This window comes from Pseudorasbora parva, chromosome 23, assembly GCF_024679245.1.
Source record: "Pseudorasbora parva isolate DD20220531a chromosome 23, ASM2467924v1, whole genome shotgun sequence".
Taxonomy (NCBI): Eukaryota; Metazoa; Chordata; class Actinopteri; order Cypriniformes; family Gobionidae; genus Pseudorasbora; species Pseudorasbora parva.
Window position 1 is genome coordinate 16,045,545 of NC_090194.1, and position 24,261 is coordinate 16,069,805.

At 37.7% G+C, this 24,261-nt stretch overlaps 2 protein-coding genes across 3 annotated transcripts; both read left to right on the forward strand.

The window, feature by feature from the left end:
• Positions 1 to 4,871: 4,871 nt before the first annotated feature.
• On the forward strand, positions 4,872 to 8,820 carry cops4 (COP9 constitutive photomorphogenic homolog subunit 4 (Arabidopsis)). The gene is made up of 10 exons (XM_067433041.1): positions 4,872 to 5,012; positions 5,832 to 5,911; positions 6,047 to 6,198; positions 6,281 to 6,384; positions 6,497 to 6,650; positions 7,692 to 7,842; positions 7,944 to 8,114; positions 8,217 to 8,332; positions 8,427 to 8,511; positions 8,619 to 8,820. The coding sequence occupies exons 1-10, from the start codon at positions 4,939 to 4,941 to the stop codon at positions 8,750 to 8,752; spliced, it is 1,221 nt and encodes a 406-aa protein (XP_067289142.1). The 5' UTR covers positions 4,872 to 4,938; the 3' UTR covers positions 8,753 to 8,820.
• A 4,803-nt stretch (positions 8,821 to 13,623) lies between these two features.
• trim23 (tripartite motif containing 23) lies at positions 13,624 to 24,243 on the forward strand. 2 transcript variants are annotated; one of them, XM_067433842.1, is made up of 11 exons: positions 13,624 to 13,726; positions 15,261 to 15,423; positions 15,524 to 15,645; positions 15,893 to 16,171; positions 17,777 to 17,959; positions 18,047 to 18,262; positions 18,338 to 18,472; positions 20,669 to 20,798; positions 20,879 to 20,989; positions 21,127 to 21,251; positions 22,234 to 24,243. In XM_067433842.1, exons 1-11 carry the CDS (start codon positions 13,640 to 13,642, stop codon positions 22,411 to 22,413), a joined length of 1,731 nt encoding a protein of 576 aa, XP_067289943.1. In that variant the 5' UTR covers positions 13,624 to 13,639; the 3' UTR covers positions 22,414 to 24,243. The 2 variants fall into 2 exon arrangements, with proteins under 2 accessions (XP_067289943.1, XP_067289944.1); XM_067433843.1 differs by lacking the exons at positions 13,624 to 13,726; positions 15,261 to 15,423; positions 15,524 to 15,645 and having other exon boundaries at positions 15,897 to 16,019; positions 16,088 to 16,171.
• Positions 24,244 to 24,261: the final 18 nt, after the last annotated feature.

Genomic DNA, 24,261 nt, shown 5'->3' on the forward strand with positions numbered 1-24,261 from the left:
TTGTTTTTAACCAACAATGTGTAACTGCATGTGAAAAATTAATACTACAAGCTCTACAATACTTAAGCAGTTTATTTTATCTCAAGTCTCAATGAAATACTGACATTTTCTCTATCTCTCTTATACACACACAAACCATGAACTGATATACATTTCATTAAATGAGTAGGGCTCTGTGCGCTTTTTTTTTTTACCTGGATGTGGCATTTGGATGATTCGTGATCTTTTATGGCTTCCAGTTTTAGATTTTTAGTCACAACAATGAAACTATTAGTTTTGGCATCTTCTGAAGCGTGTTGACGACACACCGAGCAGAACATTGTCAGTAGGGATGCACAGAAATAAAAATTCTTGGCCGAAACCGAAACACCAAAAGAAATTATGCCAACTATTAGTACCATTGCATTTATGGCTAATGCTGTGACTGTGTAACTTTACTAAAAATCAAGGCATTGCGATTGCATAAATTAATATATAAGTTTCAAATATTAATCAATTACAAATTATGCAAATATTTATTTAGCACATTGCAACAATCCACAGTATAAAATACAATTCAAACTAAAATGTTTAACTTGACCTCACTCATGTGTACATTTAATAATAGCTAATGTACAGGCCTAATGGCTTGCAGAAAGGTACAGAAATTAAATAAAGTAATCAAATGTAAAATAACTGCATATTTTAACTGTTTAAATTAAAGATTAATCCTTATTAAACTTACAAAAGCTATTCAAGAGCAGTGAGTGATGTCCTTTTGTTTGACATTAAACAGACAGCAGTAAAGGCTACTGCCCCTTTAAGACCTAGTGCAGGGATATGCTCTTCTTTTTCGACTGTATAACGTTCACTTGAGGCATATTCAGACTATGTCTGCTTGGATACTAATCAAGATGGACATGTTGACATACTTTTTGTGTGAGTTTGTCCATTTAAGCGCAAGACTTGAAAGAGAACTCAATATTTGCACGCTGTGAGACGAGTGCGCGTTCTCGGATGATGCGCAGTGACGGATCTTCTTTCCGCACGCGCGAGTTCGTTTTCGCGTCTTCTGGTACTACATCCGGGTAATGACGGCGAAAACGACTGGTCATATTCGGACATATGGCCGCACTCGCATGCATTGAACAAAGTTTACAAAGAGGTGAAACAGTATGCTATTTTTATTTACCCACCACTCAAAAATCACCCGCATTTGGCTGGTGGCGGGTGCTAATTTCCATTACTGGGGTATTTATTGCAAATACAAGTTCAGAACATAAATCTTGAGTGTTTTAGCTTTCAAGTGATGCATAGTTTGTGATAGTTGATTGAACAGTTTGTATAAAACAAAAGTAATTATAAGTAGAGACACGCCCACTTGCATCAGCCCACAATCCGATGCAGATTATGTGGTTAACATAGTAAAGGGATAATCATGTTCATTCACAATACACAGCAACTGTTCAAGTCTGAAAAGTAATTAACAGTATTTGTTTAACTTTCTTTTCATAATATAAGTATAAACTTAAAATATCCTATTATGCTTGTTCTGCAAGTTTGTGAATAAAAATAAAAATTTGAATTAAAACCAAAGGTATTAAAAGTCTTATCATTATTATTTTTTTAATTACAAGTAAAAACAGATTATTACGGATTTTGTATGATCCTAAAATGACCCCTGATATTATACAGATTCAATGAAGAAAATTATAATAAAAAATGACTTATAATATCTAAATATTTAAAATACAAATATGCACTTTTCCATGACTATACAAGACTTAATTAATTCCAAAGACTTTTCTGGGTATGGGAAATAATGTTACAATTCTCTGAAATTACAGGGTTTGTGAGAGGGAGCCATTGGTTTACTTTTTTGGGTGTGAACTAATAAAATAAAAAAAGGAAAAATTGAAAATCATAATTTACATTCAGATACACATTTATAAAAGTGAAAAGGCCCACTGAATTTCACAGGACTAATGCCTTTTTGCCATTCATGCAATAATAAACATGACCACTTCAGCCTTATAAACATGTGTAGACAGCATTTATGAAAACTGAAAAGTACCCTACTGAGAACAAAAATGTACAACTTACATTTTTCACATGGCATTGCATTACAAAATCCATACATAAAGAACGTAGCACTTTAGAATTAAAGTGCATTTTGTCCAATATATCGTATCAAGCACTATCACTAATAGTTGTCACAAATATTTGGCTAGTCAGCTGGCGGGCCATTCAAAAGCCCGTGTTTACTAAACGCTGTACACACTGCGTGTGACGCGACGCGACCGCTCCCATTCCAATCACTTTACAGTCTGCACTGCTGACTGCGTTCGTCGCGTCGCGTCCAGTGTAGACGAGCTGTTTATGCTCAGCTGCTATGTGGCTAACTAGCACAAGAGCTAACCAGCAGTTACATGTTAAGAACAGCTGTCACAGCTAACATTAACTAGCCATAAAACGGACAATCTTCAAATAATGACAGCAGTTACAAGCTTAAGATATTGCGGCTTGCTTAACCACAGCGAAACAACACTTTTATCCATGTGTTTAATCGCTAAACGTGACATTTACCGCCGTTTTAAACACCGTGAAACAACAACAGGCCTCTTTGTGCATGCCTGAGAATAACAATGCGTGATTAATCCTTTACCTCAACAGTTAATTCAGTGAAAGACTGTCAGTTTCACGTCAGGTGGAGTTTGTTGACATTCGACGCGCCTGCTTTCCTGTCTATTCTGTTACCATGGAAATATCGATTTTTACAAGACATAGAGCGCAGCACGAGAGTTATTGTAGACTGGGATGTTTGCCTCTTGAATTGAGTTCTGTTAATGAGAGTTTAACACGCGCTGCGTTTCTATTTCAGGCCAGGTTGGATTTCGAAAGATCCGCCATTTTCATATCGTCATCAGTTCGGACCTGGTTCGGACACGAGAAACAGTGAAACAGAAAAAAACAACTTGATTTATTTTTGTGTCAGAGTTAGAGCACAAAGGGGAGCAAAGTACAAAAAAACGTTATTTGACGATTAAAACTATTAATTTGTCACTGTTCCATTCAAACCCGTATAACTCGTTCTTTATTTGAATTTTTTTTTTTTGTCAGAATGACACCCTCACCATTCACGATCATTGCATGCGTTTAATACATTGAGCATTAATGGTGACTGACTGAAACTGTACTTCTGCCTGGACAAAAGAAAAAGTAAAGCCATAAAGGTTTTGAACGAGGGTAAAATTAAAATTTATACTATGTGAAATAAAAATAAATTATCGACTCTCTTAGTCTTAATGGCGAATATATTTATATTTTAAAAAAGAGCTTAGAAAACTAAGTAAATTATACTAATACTTTTTGCAGTATATAATAATACTTTTCATTAATTGAATCATTGCACACTGTCCAAACATACAGCAAAAGTATCCTAAGCAAAAGCAGGTAACAAAAAAACTTCGGCTAATATATATATATATATATATATATATATATATATATATATATATATATATATATATATATATACACACACACACACACACACACACACACACACACACACACACACTAATAAACCGGAGGCTATGTATCCATATAAGATGAAGATGACAGGCGCGTCGGGCCAGCAGCAGGTCGCTGTCATTTACTGTCAGGTATAGTAGCCTCAGGTGCTAACCAGTTTGCCACTATTAACTCCTGCAACGCTTCAACCCTAGTAGTAACCTTTGGCTATATTTGGTTAATGATGCAGAAGATCAGCAAACATTAACAGCGCTCATTTGTGATCACAGCTGGGTGTGTGTGTGTGACGCGGACGGACATCAGCTGACACTACACTGTTAGCAGCTCGGCTAACTAGCTGCGATCATATTGCCCCTCGCTGAACACCCACCCGAGCTTAAAGCACTTCTTACACTTGCTCGAGATGAGTGTCGAGACGCTCTTCTGAAATCCTCAACGCTTTCCACTCGATCACGCACTGTTAGATCCAACTCGGTGCTGCATCGTGTCGATCATCCGCTCTCAGACGAAGACGATTGTTTAAAATACCGCGCCGAGCGCCATTTCACCTCTAACATCCCATAATCAAGCCACGCCTTCAAAGGAAACAACACATGACGTCACGCCACAACTTCCGTCCGTGCAGGAGCCTACGAATCCTACCTATTTTTTTACAGTCTATGGATCCTACATATGCACGCAGAAAGTAAAATGGATTATGAGCAAAAAAAATATCATTACCCTACTGTCTATGGCATTACCATGTCAGGCTGTTTATTTTCATTCTGAATAAAAATTCAGGGCTACTGTACGAGTAAATAACACAAATTTCATATTTTAAAAACAATGATAAATGTTCAGAAAGTATATATATATATATATATATATATATATATATATATATATATATAATTTGATATAAACTAAATCAAATAAAAGTTAATATAATATAATTTATTTTATTTATTTTATATAAAATATTATTATATTATATTTGAGTAAATAAAAATATAGCATCACATGCTGTTGACATAAAAATGTAGGCCAATAAAGTTTTAGATGTCAGATTTTAGAATTAGATAAAAAATATATTAATATACAATATTACTGAAACTATCTTTAAAACATTACTGGGAAAATATATAAATATTTTATATTGGGGTCCCTGGGTTGGCTGATTTACAGTCTGAGTGGGAAGGTGGAAATCCGAGAATCGCCGTTCTGTACACATTTGTAAAGGACATGATACGAAACGCTATAAGAAAAGAAAAACATTTAAATTTACATTAATTTTAAATGTAACAAAATTCAAACAATGACAAACGAGGAGTAAAACAAATACCCCGAGGGCCTCTACTGTTCAGAGATGTGTAGTTTCCCTAAGGGTGATTGAGTGGCGCCATCTGGTGGTCCGCCGCATGTGTTGTTGTTTGAGTGACTAGGAAAATGGCGTCCGGCGTGAGGCAGGAGCTCGCACAGCTGATGAATTCTAGTGGGTCTCATAAAGATCTAGCTGGGAAGTATGTATTTTCAAGTCATTGCCAGTGTTGTTACTTACAATATGTCTGTTGCGTGGATGTATTATTGCGAATGTTTTTTTCCTATATAAAAGATGTGATGCTGCAGATGAGATGACTACAAGCTAACATTAGCTAGCGTTAGGATATGCAGTAACTTACAGAGACCTGTCATCAACCTACCTACCTTTGTTTGATAGCAATCTAAATAAATTATAATAAGTTCATTATAAGAATTATAATCAGTTGTTATTGGTTAGTCGCTTTCAGAGTCATTTATAAATAGTCGTATGATAGTGTATTTAAGGATATTGGCACATTTTGCAAGTGCTAGCCGCTGGAGTAATGGCAATACGTTGACTGAAGAAGCACTTAATTATTAAATACCACAATAAAGACCACATGAAATCAAAATTTATTTTATAAAAATAATATTTTATATATGTGTCCAGTGCATCTAAAGGTTGACAATGTGATTTTTTGTTTTTTGAAAAACGCAAGCTTTTAAAGTCTTTATTCTTTTCTGGTAAAAAAGAAAAAAAAAGACTAAAAATACTGATGACTAATCTTGCATTCAGGGGCGTATTTACAGTTTTGCCCTATCAAATGTTCTAGAATGAACATGCTCCGCCCCCAGCACCACCTGCTCCAGACTAGCGAGTAGCAAATAACAAATCGGAATTCATTTTTTTATGTTTTTGTTATCAAATTAAAAAAAACTGTATAAGGATATATGATATATATCATATATAGGTATATGATGTCTAAACTTGCAAAAAATTGTCTAAATAATTAGTCTGATGAATGTGTTTCTTCTGACAGATACCGTCAAATATTAGAAAAAGCTCTTCAGTTCACGGATGCAGAACAACTTGAGGCAATGAAAGCGTTTGTTGAAGCGAGTAAGTACACTAGTAATAAAGTACGCTAGTCTGATAATATAAATCAGAATAAAATCAGCTTAAATAGTGTTGTATGGAACTGCTCTATTACTTTGTTTAAACTGATGAGCACCCTTATTTCACACACTTGCACAGTGGTCAATGAAAACGTCAGCCTGGTCATATCCAGACAGCTGTTGACAGACTTTTGCTCACACCTTCCAAACCTACCAGAAGGCACGGCAAAAGCTGTGTGTCACTTTACTCTGGAGAAGATTCAGCCTAGAGTAATATCATTTGAAGAACAGGTATGGGTCATGAAAAAATTCTCTCAACCCAGTGCTGGAAGCATATGAATCATGTATAAGCAAATCTCATTCACTCTCGCAGGTGGCTTCGATCAGACAGCATCTAGCCACAATCTATGAGAAAGAGGAGGACTGGAGGAACGCCGCTCAGGTCCTCGTAGGTATTCCATTGGAGACGGGTCAAAAGTAAGCTCACTTTTCTCTTGGAGCAAAAATCATTTCATTTACAGGTCACCCAAACCTGATAATGATATATTTACGTTTTTTATTTTTATTGTCTGTTTTTCTGATTTTATAGACAGTACAATGTGGACTACAAATTGGACACTTACCTGAAAATCGCTCGTCTGTATTTAGAGGATGACGACCCAGTTCAGGCCGAGGCGTATATCAACCGAGCATCTTTACTTCAGAACGAATCCACCAATGAACAGCTGCAGATTCACTACAAGGTGCAACCTAATTTGTCTGATTTTTGTCCTTTTATAATATTCTAATTGGCCAATGGCCATTATTTCCCCCTAAAGCTTACTAATAAACTTAAAGACAGTTTTCATATCTTTAAAAAAAACATATATATATATATATATATATATATATATATATATATATATATATATATATATATATATACATATATATACATATATATAATATTTGAGATCGACAGATATGGGTTTTTCTATAGCCGATACCGATATTTAGAGGTCAGGGTCAGCCGGTGGCCGATATATGCTGCCAATTTTTTTGGCCAATATTTTGAAGTTTTCCCCTTCATTTGTATGATATAATGTCACACTAATAATAAGTGGATGCACATGGTGGTGTAATGGTGTGGGGGATGTTTTCTTGGCAAACTTTAGGCTCCTTAGTGCCATTAGGCATTGTTTAAATGTCACAGCCTACCTGAGCATTGTTTCTGACCATGACCATCCCTTTATGCCCACCATGTACCCATCCTCTGATGGCTACGTCCAGCAGGATAATGCACCATGTCGCAAAGCTCAAATCATTTTAAATTGGTTTCTTGAACATGACAATGAGTTCACTGTACTAAAATGGCCCCTCACAGTCACCAGATCTCAACCCAATAGAGCATCTTTGGGATGTGGTGGAACGGGCGCTTCGTGCCCTGTATGTGCATCCCACAAATCTCCTTCAACTGCAAAATGCTATCCTATCAATATGGGCCAACGTTTCTAAAGAATGCTGTCAGCACCTTGTTGAATCAATGCCACATAGAATTAAGGAAGTTCTGAAGGCGAAAGGGGGTCAAACACAGTATTAGTATGGTGTTCCTAATAATCCTTAAGTGTGTGTGTGTGTATATATATATATATATATATATATATATATATATATATATATATATATAAATTATTTTATTTTTTTCCATAAATTTTTAAATTTATGTATTTTATATATATTTTAATAATAAAATATTATATATAGAAATAATAAAATATGTAATAAATATTCATCATGTTTTGCAGGTATGCTATGCCAGAGTTCTGGATTATCGGAGGAAGTTCATTGAGGCAGCTCAGCGCTACAATGAGCTTTCTTACAAGTCCATCGTCCATGAGACAGAGCGTCTGGAAGCCTTGAAGCATGCGCTTCACTGTACTATACTGGCCTCTGCAGGTACCGTTACTAATGCTAAGCCACTAGAACTTCAATTAGCCAGTTTCAACCTCATTTGAAGCTGGTCACATGATCTAATCAGTTATTAATGTGTCCATAAGGTCAGCAGCGCTCTCGTATGTTGGCTACTCTCTTCAAGGATGAGCGCTGTCAGCAACTTGCCGCCTATGGCATCCTGGAAAAAATGTACCTGGATCGAATAATTCGGGGAAACCAGCTGCAGGAGTTTGCTGCCATGCTGATGCCACATCAGAAAGCCACCACAGCCGATGGTATTGCTTATTATTGGGAATCTAAATGGTTATTTAGTACCGCAATTTATTTGTGATCTTTTCTAGCATAGGCAATGACTAATACTTGTCTAATGCTTTCAGGTTCAAGCATCCTAGACCGAGCCGTCATTGAGCACAATCTCCTGTCTGCTAGCAAACTGTACAATAATATCACGTTTGAAGAGTTAGGAGCACTTTTGGAGATTCCACCTGCAAAGGTACATGCATGTTCAAAACATTTATATATAGGGAGAAAAGGTTAAGCTATTGTTATATTCTGGATTTCATGCTGTTATAAATATCCTTTCACAGGCAGAAAAGATAGCGTCACAAATGATTACTGAGGGCCGCATGAATGGATTCATTGACCAGATAGATGGTATTGTCCATTTTGAAAGTAAGTTTTTACTTTTTAGTTTTTAACTGAATATGTTAAATGAAGACTGTATAGCCATGAATACAATTTAAGAGGCTTACAAATAAGACATCTCTTATTTCTAATAGCACGAGAGCCATTGCCCACCTGGGACAAGCAGATTCAGTCACTGTGCTTCCAGGTGAACAATCTGCTGGAGAAGATCAGTCAGGCAGCACCGGAGTGGACGGCACAAGCAATTGAGGCACAGATGACACAATAAATCCTGTTGATACTCTTTTGTCTACAACACTTAGCTTTCTATCCATGAGACTCATGGTGCATATATATATATATATATATATATATATATATATATATATATATATATATATATATATATATATATATATATATATATATATATATATATATAATATTAATGTTCTGTTAAGCTTCACGTTTCTGCTTGAGGTAATGTTTTCATAGTTACAATCTGTGAGTATCCAATAAACGTGAACATTTCTTTGTGCCTCAACAATGTTGTCTCTTATTTTCTTTATAGATTTGCCACTATAAACAATCATTAACCAAAATGCTCCCCTATTTCATGTTTGATTTCAGTGACAAAAGATAAAATCATTGTATAGTGAAATATAGTAGCAATTCATTTCACATTAAGGTAAATTCGCATCTGGCAAGTCCAAAAGTTGGCAAAATAAAGTGGTCCGGGGAACTTAAACACTTGCACTAGACCAGTGATTCTGACAACAGAAAAAAAACATGGCTTAATGAAAAAAAAATCTAATTTGCTTAGTTATCAAAATGCCAACTATTATGTTTATAATGGACATAACACCTGCTGGGACTTAATCCATCTTCCATTTTCGTTTTCCAACTTTGTTACTGTGAGTAATTGAACATTTCAAAAATGGGTAGTCTATGAGTTCAGACATCTATTGGCCATTACGAATACTGGGCCATGGCCTAACATCGGCAGCATGTTTCAGAGGTCCTTCAACGTCTACATGAGTTCCAGCTCTTCCTGAAGCCAGAGAAGTGTACTTTTCCTCAGTCTTCTGTTCAGTTCCTAAGATACAACATAAGAGGGTCAAGAGTAGTCTGACAAGCCCGACCCACATCAAGATGTCTGGTCTGGACAGGGCTCAATCCGAGGGGCGGGATAAACGGTTGTCTTTCAAACTCCCTCTGCACGGAGTGCACGCAATTGGATAGCATTACAACCAACCAGAGCAACGAAGGTGAAGCAGAGCTCGTTGACAGATTAAACTTTCGCAGTATCCGGTCGGCAAAACTCAGAACACATCTTCCCTTCTTAAGAATGACTTCAGTGCTGTTTGTTCTTTTCTCAGAGAAAACCTTAACTCAAAGTCTTCCAGAGTCGCAGTCAAAGCTGATTCGAAAGACCGCCGTTCGCCAGTTTCTGTGTTTACTAGCACGCAAGCACAACTTGGCCGTCATTGTGTTAATGCTTGATGTCCCGTTTGGAGAGTCACACCTGCCTGGGCTGGTAGGTGGGAGTATTGGTCCACCAGGGATCGGCATGGTCCTTCTGGCAGTGCATTGCACGCTGAAGATGATGGTAAGCTACATCCCAGGCCCTGTCGCTCTCCCAGAACCAATGAGTGATTGATGATACCTCAGGTGGTTCCCCATATCACAGGAATGGGGGGCTGGAAGCCTAGTTCCTGGCCATAAGAAACAATGGGCACTGAATTAAATGCCTAGTGCACACTGAATTAAAGACAGATATTATCAGGAGGATGCACCAGCAATTTACAGTAATTTAACAGTTTCATCACTGTTTTTCCATTTTACGGTAAAATACTGGCAGCTGTGGTTCTAGCAATTTACTGTTATTATACGGTTTCAAGTCAACACTGTTTTTCCATTTAAAGCTGTGCTGTAATTTCACGGCACAATACTGGCAGCTGTGGTTCCAGCCATTTACTGTAATTCTACCATTTCAATATCGTTTTACATTGTACTTACAGCAAAGGTTACAGCTATATAGTTCCACAATATAAAGTACAACAGTAGGTTTCATTCGCAATTTCTGCCAACTAGCCTCACCTTTGATCGCCTTGACCTCCACCAAGACACCGTTCAGGTGGTCTAATGCAGCCGAAGCAGCATTTTCCATAGCCCCCGATCCTTCGCGTCAGTTTTTGGTGGAGGTTGACGCATTGGAGGTGGGGGTAGGAGCGGTGTTTTCACACCACTCGTCCACGGACGACAAGATGCACCCTTGCATGTTTTTTTCTTATCAGTTATCGTCTGCCGAACATAATAATGATTGGTAATAGAGAGTTGAGGGCTCTGGGGTACCTTTTATTGTCTGGACCAATCATAAGAACCTTGAATATATTAGATTATCTAAATGACTCAACTCCAGGCAGGCTCGGTGGGCACTTTTTTTTCCTGGTCGCTTTGAGTTTTCACTTTCCTATCGTCCGCGTTCTAAGAACATCAATCCCGATGCTTTACGTCTAGTTTTGGACCATTCCGAACACCCAACCACTCCCGAGTGCATTTTACCTGAGACACACTCACATTTTCTCCACACTCACATGGGAGATTGAGCCTCTTACCTCTCTTTTTTGACCATATGTGTTTGCATCCCTGTTTTGTGCCGGAGGGATTATGGTCTGACATTATTCGGTGGGGTCATTGCTCCAACATGGCATGGCACACAGGAGTTAACTGTACCAACTTTTCTTTTTGTCAAGCAACGATTCTGGTCGCCATCTATTGCTCGGTTCTGTCTGTGCCCGTGGTAAGATGTCCCCGGATGGGTTACCTCAACCACTGTCTGTCCCTTCGAGACCCTGTTCCCACATCGCACTCGATTTTGTTACCGCCTCCCGCCCTCCCATGACAATACGATAATTTGACCGTAGTGGATCGGTTCTCGAAGGCGACTCATTTTATTCCCTTGCACAAGTTACCTTCGACCAAGGAACAGGGGTTACAGTCGTAGATCACATCTTTCGCCTACATGGCCTCCCGATGGAAATGGTCTCTGTCAGAGGGCCCCAATGAATTCCCAAGTTTTGGAAGAAGTTTTGCTGCTTACTGGGGGCAACTGTCAGTCTTGCTTCTGGTTTTCACCCTCAGAGCAACGGCCAGGCAGAGCAAGCTAACCAGGAATTAGAGAGAATGTTGTGATGTTTGGTTTCCTAAAATCTTTCCTACAGGAACCAGCAATTCTCATGGGTTGAGTACGCACAGAACTAATTACCAGTATCGTCCACGGGCCTCTCACAGTTTGAGTGTAGTTTAGTATACCAGCCACCCATTTTTTTGAGTCTGGAATCTAAAGTCGTGGTCCCCTCTGCCCACACCTTCATCCAGAGGTACCATCGCACTTGGAGAAGAACCTGCAAGACTGTCCTCCAGGTGGTAGCGTACACCAAGGCTCAGGCCCATCGCCACCTGTCGAAGTCTTCTGTCTACGTCGTGGGTCAAAATGTGTGGCTTTTTTCCAAGAACATTCCTCTCCGATCCCTTTGTAATAATCTTGCTCCCAAATGTATTGGCCCGATCACTGTGACCAAGATTCATGGTGCCAGTCAACCTTAAACTTCCTGCAGCATACAGGAGAATTCATCCCGTCTTTCATGTTTCCAAATTGAAGCCGTTTTTCATTTTAAGATTATTCCGCTGGACCCGATCTCTGGCCAGGAGGCTTCTAGGAGTAAGGTACTGTCACAGTACATGGATTCATTGACTCATTCATGTGTGTCTGCTGATCGTGGCTGATCAGCTTATCAGCGCCAACTGTCTATTTAATGTCTGTGTTTCCGGCCTGTTCTGTCCATAAGTGTGAGTGCACGCAGCTAAACTTAACATTTCATATTTGACAGGGGTTTTAGGACAGACATGTTGAACAACCGAGAAAAATAATAAGGTCAACTGATAAAAATGCCTAATTTTGCCGTTTTGAATTAAAAATAGACTTCAAGTGATTCATAATGTATTTTTTTCTAATATAACATATTTTGTCAATGTGAGGGGAAAATAAACATCACACTTTTTGACTTTCTCCGTTTGTGTAAATCCACTTGGGGTTCAGAGTATTTATTTTTTCCCACATTAATTTCACACGTCTATAGTAAAATTATGTGGTTTTGTTTCAGTAATACAGTCAATACTTTTTTTCTTGATTTACCCTGAAATAATGGAAGTGAAATGTGACAACCTGCCCCATAGGTGGACGTGGTGTAACATGAGCATATGACAGATTAAAATGTTGAAAAAACTTAAAAATCTGATATTATAGAAAGAAAAAAAAAGAAAAAAAAAACTAAGATGGTCAATAAAAATTCTAACTGAAAGAGAAAAAAAGTTAAGTTTGACAACAAACACATTGTAAAATGCAGCTATACAACATAGTTCAAAACATAATATACTTTCTGAAAATTGACTCAGTGTTTATTCAGCTTTTACTTATGGTTTCTCAATTTATAAAAGTATAGAATATAATTTTCATAATTTTTTGGGGCCTTCAAACGTCTTAAAAATGCACATATTGTTGATCAGAAAAATAAATTTTTTCTAGAAGTATTCCCCCAAGCCCCCTTAACTACCTCAAATTTGAGAGCTCACTGATTTTAAAACCCTGCTTACGGCCCTACTGTAAAATTCTGCGCCCAGGGGCCTCTGCTTTCTAAATCCGTGCCTGCTTTCACCATGTTCTATCCTTTTCCTCTAGAACGAAATAAGCACCCGCGCCAAATTTTGATAGATATTGTCCAATTTAGATTGTAGTTAAATTTGCATAATACCAGCTTGAGTTTGCTCGTTCTTTGCATAAATGTAAATTATTTCCTTGAGTATTATCTATCTTGTCTCAGTCTTTACATTCTCTATTGTACATTCATTGTAATACATTTCCTGAACTACTGAACGACATCGAAGGAAACAGCTGACGTACTGATCCATTACCAACAGGGGTGACTTTGTAACAACGATACATTTTTATTCATACTTACAACAAATCTGATACTTCTTTATTATAATACGAATAAGTGAACCAATACACGTTATGACATAAAAAATAATAATGAAATATTGTATGACAACTTGAACTTGTCCAAAAGCAGTGTCATGTTCACACCGACTTGTCATTAGATGGTTCAGTCCGAGGATGGCCGCTGCTGTCGGTGTAAATAAACAGGCATCGATGGAATCGTGTGTCAGACACGGCCGCGTAACCACTGCTAATGCGGTGAAGGTATGACGCACATGACATAAATAACCACTACACTAGAAGTTTAGCTCATGAAAATAATCAGAAGGATGCAATTTATTTGGTCCCGCTGGAGTTCTTTAAGATTCTGCAGGGCGTTAGCACGCTGATGATAGCATCATTCAGAACAGTCACCGCTGTTTTAATATTAAACACACTGTTACATACGTATTTAAAAGCTCCTGGCACAATTAAAAACACGTAATTTTGTAAAAGTGTGTTGTATTGATATAAGTAACGTTACATTTATGACAACAGTGGTGTTGAATATGTTAGCTGGCTTGCTAAATGACCAACTAGTCAAAGCACTGGAAAGGATAAAAAAGGCACTGTGCCTCAAAATAAAGTAACGTTAAGCAGCTTATGCTCAAATTATAGGATAGTTTGAGAAATTATGGATATATAGTTAAGAAGTTATGAATTTTTACAAAGGTTCTACTCAAGGCGTAACGTTCTTTTAATGTCGCTGCATGAAAACGTTTGAATTCATATAACGTTACGCTGGTGTGTGTGTGTGTGTGTGTGTGTGTGTGTATATATATATATATATATATATATATATATATATATATATATATATATGTGTGTATGTGTGTATGTGTGTGTGTGTGTGTGTGTGTGTGTGTGTGTGTGTGCCATTAACAGAGAAATCTTCAAAAAAGGTGTTTCAAAACTGATGGAAATCATATTTTGAGCCATGAACAGTGTGCTTAACAAGTTGTTAAATAACATTTCAAAGTGTTTAAATCAGGTTTTCAAATAGTTGTACCACCTGAAATGGAAAGTGTACCAACCTACCCATACTTGAAATTTTGAAACAGTTTTTACCAGTATTTTAGATCTGCAAACCTTGTCATTCTGCCACAAGGAGTCCTCTGGCTGATGCATTATCATGTAACTTTGCTGTTATTATCATGTCAATTCATAATAAAAGGGCTGTGTTTGCGCCACCCTGACATTTGGGAATATACTAATTGCTGGACTAAAGTTTTTTTTTTTTTTTTTACAGCTTTAAAACTACTGAAATTAATGAAATTAGTTTATGAAAGGTTTCAGACCTAAAAATTATGCCATAGTACTTAGTTTTTTATTATTATTTTATTATTCAGACATCATTTTAAAAAGCTTTCTTAGTCTGTTCATTTGTTCAGACCGTTGCACCAGCTGACATTTTGGGGGTTAAGATAACAAAACATAAAATAGCATGTATTATTTAAATGTACTAAATGAATTTAAACTAAATATGTTTTATAAGAATAAAGTTATACATGTCATGAATTTATAAAATTATTTTAATAGGAAATAATGCACACTTTATGTACATCATGTTATTGATATATATATATATATATATATATATATATATATATATATATATATATATATATATATATATATATATATATATATATATATATGTGTATACATTTATCAAGCAAAAATATAAATTAACAAAAGCTGTTAGATCTTTAAAATAAGTCAATAAATTTGAATCGCACGTATGCATGTTTTTGTTAAGGTGTTGGAGTGTGGTGTGTGCGAGGATGTGTTTTCTCTACAAGGGGACAAGGTCCCGCGGCTTCTGCTGTGCGGACACACAGTGTGTCATGACTGCTTGACCCGTCTGCCTCTTCACGGCAGGGCAGTTCGCTGCCCCTTTGACAGACAGGTCACGGAGCTGGGTGAGTTTAACGACTCCATAGAATTCTTTATAATAATAGTAGGGTTCTGTATTCAGGCTTTATGTAGTGGGAAGAAACATTTTGTTGTTTTGCTCTGCAGGAGACTCTGGTGTGTGGGGCCTAAAGAAGAACTTTGCCCTGCTTGAATTGCTTGAACGGCTACAGAATGGGGCAACCAATCAGTCAGGAATGTCAGAGGATGCACTTCGTGAGATGGGCGAGGTTAGAAATATGCATTTTCAGTTTTATAATGTGTATTTATATTAATAAGAAGAAATACTAATTTATATAATAATAATGATGATTCTTTATGATTATTATTACTGTTAAATGCATTATATTTTTTTCTTAAGAATAATTGTATTTTTTATTGAACACTTTTATTATATTGATGTTGACTTTTTTTGCAATTATTTAGACTGTGTTACAGTGATTCTATCATGAGTTTGAGTAAAATTTTTATCATTAGTGTGTAATTCGCTGTGATGAGGATGAGGCTCACACCGCTTCCATGTACTGCACGGTGTGTGCCACACATCTGTGTGCTGAGTGTTCCCAGCTCACCCACTCCACCCGAACGCTGGCCAAGCACCGGCGTGTGCCCCTGGCAGACAAGCCCCATGAGAAGATGCTCTGCCCGCAGCACCAAGTACACGCCATTGAGTTTGTCTGCCTGGAAGATGGCTGCCAGCCTGGGCCGCTCATGTGCTGCGTGTGCAAGGAGTATGGAAAACACCAAGGGCATAAGGTACAGAACTTAAATGCAACTCAATTCCGAACCATTCGTTAATTTTTTCGGCATTGATATCGGCTTGGATTTCTTGATTCAATTTGATTCTCATTAAGAATTTTTTGGATTCTCTTTTAATCCCATATCAATTCTTAAAGGAACACTCTGACATTTTGGGACTTTATCTTATTCGTCGTATCCCTCAGAGTTAGATAAGTCCATACATACCATTCTCATCTCTGTGCGTGCCATAACTCTCTGACGCACCTACCGCTAGTCTAGCTTAGCACAAAGACTGGATGTAAACGGCTCCATCAAGCCTACTGCTCAGTAAGTGACAAAATAACGCCACCATTTTCCTTTTTACATGTTGTAATGTCAAGTCAACTTTATTTATATAGCGCTTTTAATGGTGTGTCCACATCATAAACGAATGACGTGATAAGCGTGAGTGATTTACATGTTAAGTCAATGCAAAGATGCGAATAGACATTCTGCGGCGCAAATGAGTTGGTGTGAACGACGCAATTCGCGCAAGTTGAAAAATCTGAACTTTGCCGGATAACCAATCAGGAGCCTGCTTGATGCTGTCACGTGGTGAAGTGACGGATGGGAAACCCCATTTCCTGTAGTTTTAAGAGTTTTTCAGGTGAGAATGTAGTTGTTTAAAGCTCAAATCTGTGCTTTATTTATTAAGAGAGCGCCTATTTGAAAATTTGATCTGGCATTTTCGGAGGCGTGAGATCTGGCCAATCAGCGGCACTCATTGCTCATCAACCCCAGTGAGAGCAGCATTAACTCGGCTAGTCCTTCTGACGATTGCCGCTGCCTGGCAGAAGCCCCTCCCACGCGAATTTGCATCTGTTGTGTAGTGAATGTCACACGCTAATGAAGCGGATTTCACGCGTGAATGAAGCGAATGGATTCAAAATGTTCACGCGTCCAACTTCGTGCGAATAGCCCAATTTATTTGCGTCATTCGCGTCTGGTGTGAACGCTACATTACAATGCCGAATATTTCAAAGCATCTTCACAGTGTTAAACAGGAAAATAATGCAACAGATTTTGATTGTTCAGCCGCTCTGGAGAAAACGGTGATGTCATCCATCTCATTTCAATTTTCATGCAGCGACAATGTGGGCAGATCAGTAATTTAGTTGATATAGTTAAATTAGTTTAGTAATTCAGTTTATTTTGGATATTTAGTTCAAAATTTTGTGTCCATAACTGAGCAAGCCAAGCCAAAAGCAACAGTGTGTATAGTTAGTTAGAGTGTTTACTAAGACCGACAGAAAATGAAAAGTTGAAAAACCGATATGGCTAGGAACTACACTCCTACACTCTAACTACACTCCTGCATAATAATCAGGGAACTTTGCTGCCCTACCATGGATGCAGCATGTGCAATGATATTAAGCAGCGCCTGGAAATACTCCCCAGCATGCTCTCTGTGCAAGCAGGTTGTCACATTGGTTATGTTGATGGAATTTGGCCTATTTTCAGGCGCTGCGCTGATTAAAAAGGTTATGGAAACCGTTTGGATATTGATGTTTTGTACCCATCACTATTCACATTTTAAGTCACTTGATCCCTGATCTCTTTTCATGAAAATATTTTTCCCAGCATGCTGTACTAGAGGGTGAAGCCAACCAGATTCGAGGATCCATTCTGGATATGGCACACTGCATCCGTACGTTCACAGAGGAAGTGTCAGAGTACTCCAGGAAACTAGTGGGCATTGTGCAGCAGATTGAAGGTGGAGAGCAGATCGTGGAGGACAGCATGGGCATGGCCCACACTGAACACGTATGAGTGTTTTTGGGTGGTCGTAATCGTCTAAAGCATTTCTAAAGCTTAAAGTAAGCTTTCCTTCACATCTTGGTTTCTACTCAGGTTCCAGGAACAGCAGAGAGTGCCCGGTCTTGCGTACGTGCCTACTTTGCCGATCTACACGAGACATTGTGTCGTCAAGAGGAGATGGCTCTCAGTGTGGTGGATGCACATGTTCGAGAGAGGTTGATTTGGCTTCGACAGCAGCAGGAGGACATGACCATATTGCTGTCACAGGTGTCCACTGCCTGTCTGCACTGCGAGAAAACACTGCAGCAGGTACAGACTCTGTCACGTGACTGAATCAACTGAATCATAAGCAGTTTACGAATTTGAGTTTTTGTTTTTTGCTAGGATGATTGCAGGGTGGTTTTGGCGAAACAGGAGATCAACCGACTACTAGAGACACTGCAGAAACAGCAGCAGCAGTTCACAGAGTTGGCTGACCACATTCAACTGGATGCAGGCATACCTGTAACTTTCACTAAGGTACTTTAGACCACTTTGTATAAAAATAAAATTAACATTTAACACGTACGAATAAATCCAAAATGTAAAATTATACAACCTACTTACCTTTCCTGCAGTTCTGCAAAGTTTTTGATCTTTGAATTAAGAGGTCATGACCTAAGAGGTCATGCTGTGATGTATTGATCTTCTATTCACACATTTCCACATGAATTCTCAAATCAGAGTTCACCACACTTGAACCAAAGACTTTATATATAGAAAGACAGCACACTCATATTACTATGAGTGGGAGAAAGTGCAAAGCACAATATGGTGGATGAAGTCCCACCTTCTAAATAAGAGCCAATCACCAATTGGTAAAGTCATCGCGTCACTGCAGCTGCCTTTAGAAGCTCCAATTCTTATTGAAACTGTCTGTTTGTTTTTTTGTCATCAAGACAAACAAAAAAATTTTTTTTGTCATTAAGAGTGATTGGAAACAGAATTTATGGGACTGTTGTCGTTTCATTGGTTTTGGAGAATTTGATGTTTCCCCATTCAAAGAGCGAGATGGCCGCTGAGTGAAATCACTTGTCTTAAGAGACTTTGCTTGAATCTTTGCAAGAGTTTGTGTATCCTGCATTTGCATGCGTATGAATGAGAGTCAGTGTAGTGTGACTGTCCCTTAGTCGAACAAACTGAGGCCTTCAGCAGTGCACTGTAGTGCAATATTATATTATATAAGATTTTTGTTAAAATAATTTTTTTAACCCAGGTAATTTTTCTTTGACTACTATTAGTATGCCACTCATGGGTTTATCTCCCCAAAAAGTCATAACATCGAGCCTCCAGGCACCATCTAACATTGAGACCGGGACACTAAAATTATGATCCAAGTTATTCAACTAAATATACAAATAAAATGAATGAATCAGGTCTTATTTAATTCTATAAACTATAATACTGATCTGCCAACATTGTCGCTCTATGATAAATTAAAATAAGCTGATAACATCACTGTTTTCTCCAGAACGACTTTACAGCCAAATAAAATTTTGTTGCAATATTGTCCTGTTTAACATTGAGAAGCTGCTTTGAAACAATCATCTTTGTAAAAGCGCTATATAATTAAAGTAGATTGATTTATTGATCTGCTCAGATTTTTCAATCATTTTCCAGTTCAAGAAGCAGCAGCAAGAGTTTGGGGCGTGGCTTCTGAAGTAGGCGGAGCCAGAGGGTGTTTAGCCGCTGTGGGTCCATGACTGATGTGTTACTTGAGAAAAGACATTTACTTACATGTACTGAAGTGCAAGCCAAAATTTACTGCATTTCGAGCTTCAAAGATTAAACATGAACACGTCAAAGCAAACAGAGATGCTTTGTGCTACAATGGACTCTTCAATATAGCATCATCATGCACCCTTTCAGATGTACCAGTTTATAGTGTTTACTTTGCCTTTTCCAGTGTAAACGGCCTCATATAGTTATGGTGCATCATGTTAAAAATACTCCAGTGCAGATACATTAGATGGGTTTATTTTAAAGAAGACGCTTGCATTTGCTCTATATTACTCATGACGCATAGCAACACAACTAAAATCATTCCTAATATTTTGGGCCTTATTGAAAGCAGCCTACTTTTATCAGTTAAGAGATGACTTTACAAGCACCAGTAAGAGCTGAGTTGGGAGGTGCAATGTTTAAAAGAGTCATTTGCATGTTTTTTTGAAAATATGCTGGATTTTTGTAAATCTGCTACCACTGGTGTTGCAGAAGCTACATACTTCATCTTTAAGAAAAGTGAAATTAATGAGGTGTGCTCAAACGTTATTTTGGTGAATGTAAAGGTCTAAAGAATCAACTTTTTCCATCACCTCATATTTTAAGTGACACAAAACTCAAAAAAGAAATCTTCTAGCGCATTATGTTTCTATGTAAATTCGGAAAGTTTATTCTCATGTTAACTATTTCCATTCAGGATCTCTTCTGCACATTTTCAAAATGTGCATCTAAATAGGTGTATGGAAAACTGACTGAGATTACACCGTTACCTTTACTTACCCCATTAACTTGCTGGATTAGTTACCATTCTTTGTTCCAGGACCTTGGCATTTACATGCCTAACTTTGCCTCGTCTGGTTATCTCATTAGCTGAGCTTTGTGTAATATGTATGATGCGTTTTATTGAGCTTTTAAAGGATCTGTAGTAAAACGGCGAGTCTGTCTTTTCTCCAGGACAACCGTGTGCACATTGGTCCAAAGATGGAGATCCGGGTTGTGACTTTGGGCTTAGATGGAGCTGGTAAAACTACTATTCTCTTCAAACTGAAGCAAGATGAGTTTATGCAGCCCATACCGACCATAGGTACCTTATGTAAAGCCAATAAATGTACATGAATGCAAACATGAGTCTTTAGATAATAAATTATTCTATTTCTGTTTTAGGTTTTAATGTCGAAACTGTTGAATACAAAAACCTGAAATTCACCATTTGGGATGTTGGCGGCAAGCATAAACTCCGTCCACTATGGAAACACTACTATCTGAACACACAAGGTAACACACCACTCGCGTTCTGGCGGAGTTGCTGCTTCTGGAGATCTCACTTCAGTGCAGCTTCAAAATGAAATTCACATTACTTGCACATAAATGAGTGTGTATGATTGAAGATGGTCATTTGTTATGTCTCCCAGCGGTGGTGTTTGTGATTGACAGCTGTCACCGAGACCGGCTGATGGAGTCTCACAGTGAACTGGCCAAACTGCTGACAGAGAAGGAGCTCAGAGATGCTCTGCTGCTTATCTTTGCCAACAAACAGGTAATACATGTGAACATATGTTTCGTTTTGTTTCTTTTGTGTACATTTCTCATCTATTACTACCCACTGCAACTTATATTAATGATGGAAATACGCGCAGTTACAATAGCAAAATATGTGGAAGAGCGTTGCTATAATGGGATGACTTTATTGTATTGCAATAGGTAGCACTTCAAAGTCAATACAGAATCAAAACAAGTTAGCACATCATTTGTAATATAAAGAATTTAATGACAAAATCTGGTTATGGTTACACTTAAAATAGTTATAAAATAGATGTATGAGATGATAACTTATACCATTAATTGTACCCAGCATGAATAGAATGTTACCTGAAGGATAGAAAATGAGAGAAAGGGTGAGACAGGCTTTAGAAAAAAGAAGAAAGAGCTAAGAAGCCCAGTAGAAAGAAGAGCCATAGAGCTTGTTACAATGTGATTTCTTCAAATAATTGTGGAACACAGTTGATATTTGAAATCCACCTAAAATAACACACCCCTCCCCTTAGGTCTCTCCAGCACTGGAAAATGTTTCTGATATTAACGCGGGTCCTAAAGCTCTTGCTTGATCTGAAACCCTTCTTCCAGTCATATTCTCTTTTTCTTCAAATCTCCCTCTTGTGCTCTCTCTCCTCCCCCATTATAAGTGGACACACCCCCTACTGCTGATTGGCCCACTTTCAACAGGTTTTTTATTTATTTTTAGAAATCGCTTACTGCTCTTTTAATTTACTATAGGGTTAGGATTCGTTTTGGTTTATGGTTAGTTGCTTGTAATTACGGTATGCATAATTTACTGGTACTACTATAGTAAGTACATTTAGCATGTTACAAGGACACCGTTTAAAAAAAAAGTGTTACCATATTTGGCAGATGCTATTATTCAAAAATGCTTACAAGGCATGCAACAGGTTTTGCCAGTTTATGTATGTTCGCTGTGAATCGAACCCTTGACCAAGACTATTTGATGCGTCTCTTTGTAGGATGTTCCCGGCGCGGTGTCCGTGGAGGAGATGACGGAGCTTCTGAGCTTACACAAACTGTGCTGCGGCCGCAGCTGGCACATCCAGGGCTGTGACGCCCGCAGTGGCATGGGTCTACACGAGGGGCTGGACTGGCTCTCACGCCAGTTGGTGGCCGCAGGAGTTTTGGATGTGGCCTGAGGGACGCTTATCCACTCTCAATAGACTTTTTTCAAGCTTGTCCATGTCGCCCTGCTCATGTTCACCCACGTCATACCATCATACATTAGCTCGTGGCTCAATGGTGTACATAATTGGAGCTCATATAGGAGTGCATTAGGTGAGGACTTAGGTTATAAATACAAGGCAACATAATTCGAACATAATTTCAGCTCGTCACTCAGTTTGTAAATAAAAACAAACTGAGTTTTGACTAGTACTATGGAAGCCTATGGCGGCAGTGTAGTTGCTCCATAGACTTAGATCTAACCCTTTTTTTTTTTTTTTTTACTAAGTCAGAGTTGAAATTGTGTTTGGTAAATAAAAATGTATTTACAGATGCAGTCCAAAACCTTGTTTAACTTGAACTATTCCTGTGAAAAGAAGTTAACAAACATGACTTACTAAACTTACATTCTGTAAACATAGAAATGTAACATCTGGTTTATGATGCTTGTCTTTTAAGGTCAGTTTGCTCATTCACCTAATAATAACTAATGCCTGGAGATATTTCTAGATGTGCAAAGCAAAATATACTGGTCATTTTTGTACAGACACCCTCATGAAATCCCTGTAGTACCGTGTGCAAACAGCACAAGGTTTATATAGATCTATTAAATGTCTTAATCGTAGGTAAAGCCCCTTAGATGAGGATGAAACTAGGCTCAATCACCAGAATCATGGTTATTGCAATGTGAAGTGCCTGTTGTGTCAGAATAACCCAAGCTACTGAAATCATAGGAAAGGTCATGTGATCCAATCCATTGCCATTGATCAAATGTTACATGCAAGTAAATAGGGTGAATTTCACAAAAACGGTCAACATCATGTATAGGTCATGCTTTCCCTTTAATATAATCAGAAAAGTAACTTTTCTTTTTTAGGAGCAATGGCGGTTTTTGCATTGTTCATTACAACCAAGTACATTATACTCTCATATTCCAAAATCATAATATTATGGTAATTGTTTAAATAGTAAAGTATTTAGACATGGTAGTATTGACTATGGATCTTTATTAAATATTAACATCACTGGGATTTAAACATCTGTAAGGAGTATAATGTGCATAATGGTTATGAAAATGTCAATGTAAAAAAAAAAAATTGTGTGTCAAATTAAAAATTAAAATGTTTTATTTTGGGGTAAAATGTGACCCACACATGTTGTGACATTCACCTAAAGGCATACCATTATTTGTAATGCCTCCAGCTGTTTGTTTTGGCTTTTGTGAATTTTTGGGGCTTTAAATGAGCCTGTAAATATTTATTGAAATGTACTTTGTGGTCTTAAGACTGATGCATGGCTGTAGGTGTATTTTCACCATGTATGGAGAGATGGATGTGTTTGTGGCAAAAAAACTATGTTACTGATTATTTATATTTTAAAGAAGAATTGTAGGTTATGAAAAAAAGAAGTATAAACTTGCTTCCATTTCATCAGTCCACTGCCTAATAAATGTATTTGTTGGAACAAGCATTTCTTAACTTAAAGCAAAAACATATGAATTTGCATTTATTGATATACTTAATGTATAACGCAACTGTGTCTGTATGTAAACATTATTTGACATCATCTGCATTAGTCGGGTTTAGCAACCATTCTTTGGTTTGAAACAGTGATCCTCATTGCCATGTAATGTTGACTAACTGAAACTTGGAGGAAAAACATGTGTAAAGACTTTTCCCTGTTAGAGTTTTGGAAGCCTCTCAAGAAGCACACTTCTTGTTCACCTACATTTGTTGTTAATTTGATGACGGCTTTTTGTATAACCATTCCCAATGTTATGCTATTAAAAACAAAGCTGAATGATGTATCACTAATGAAAATTA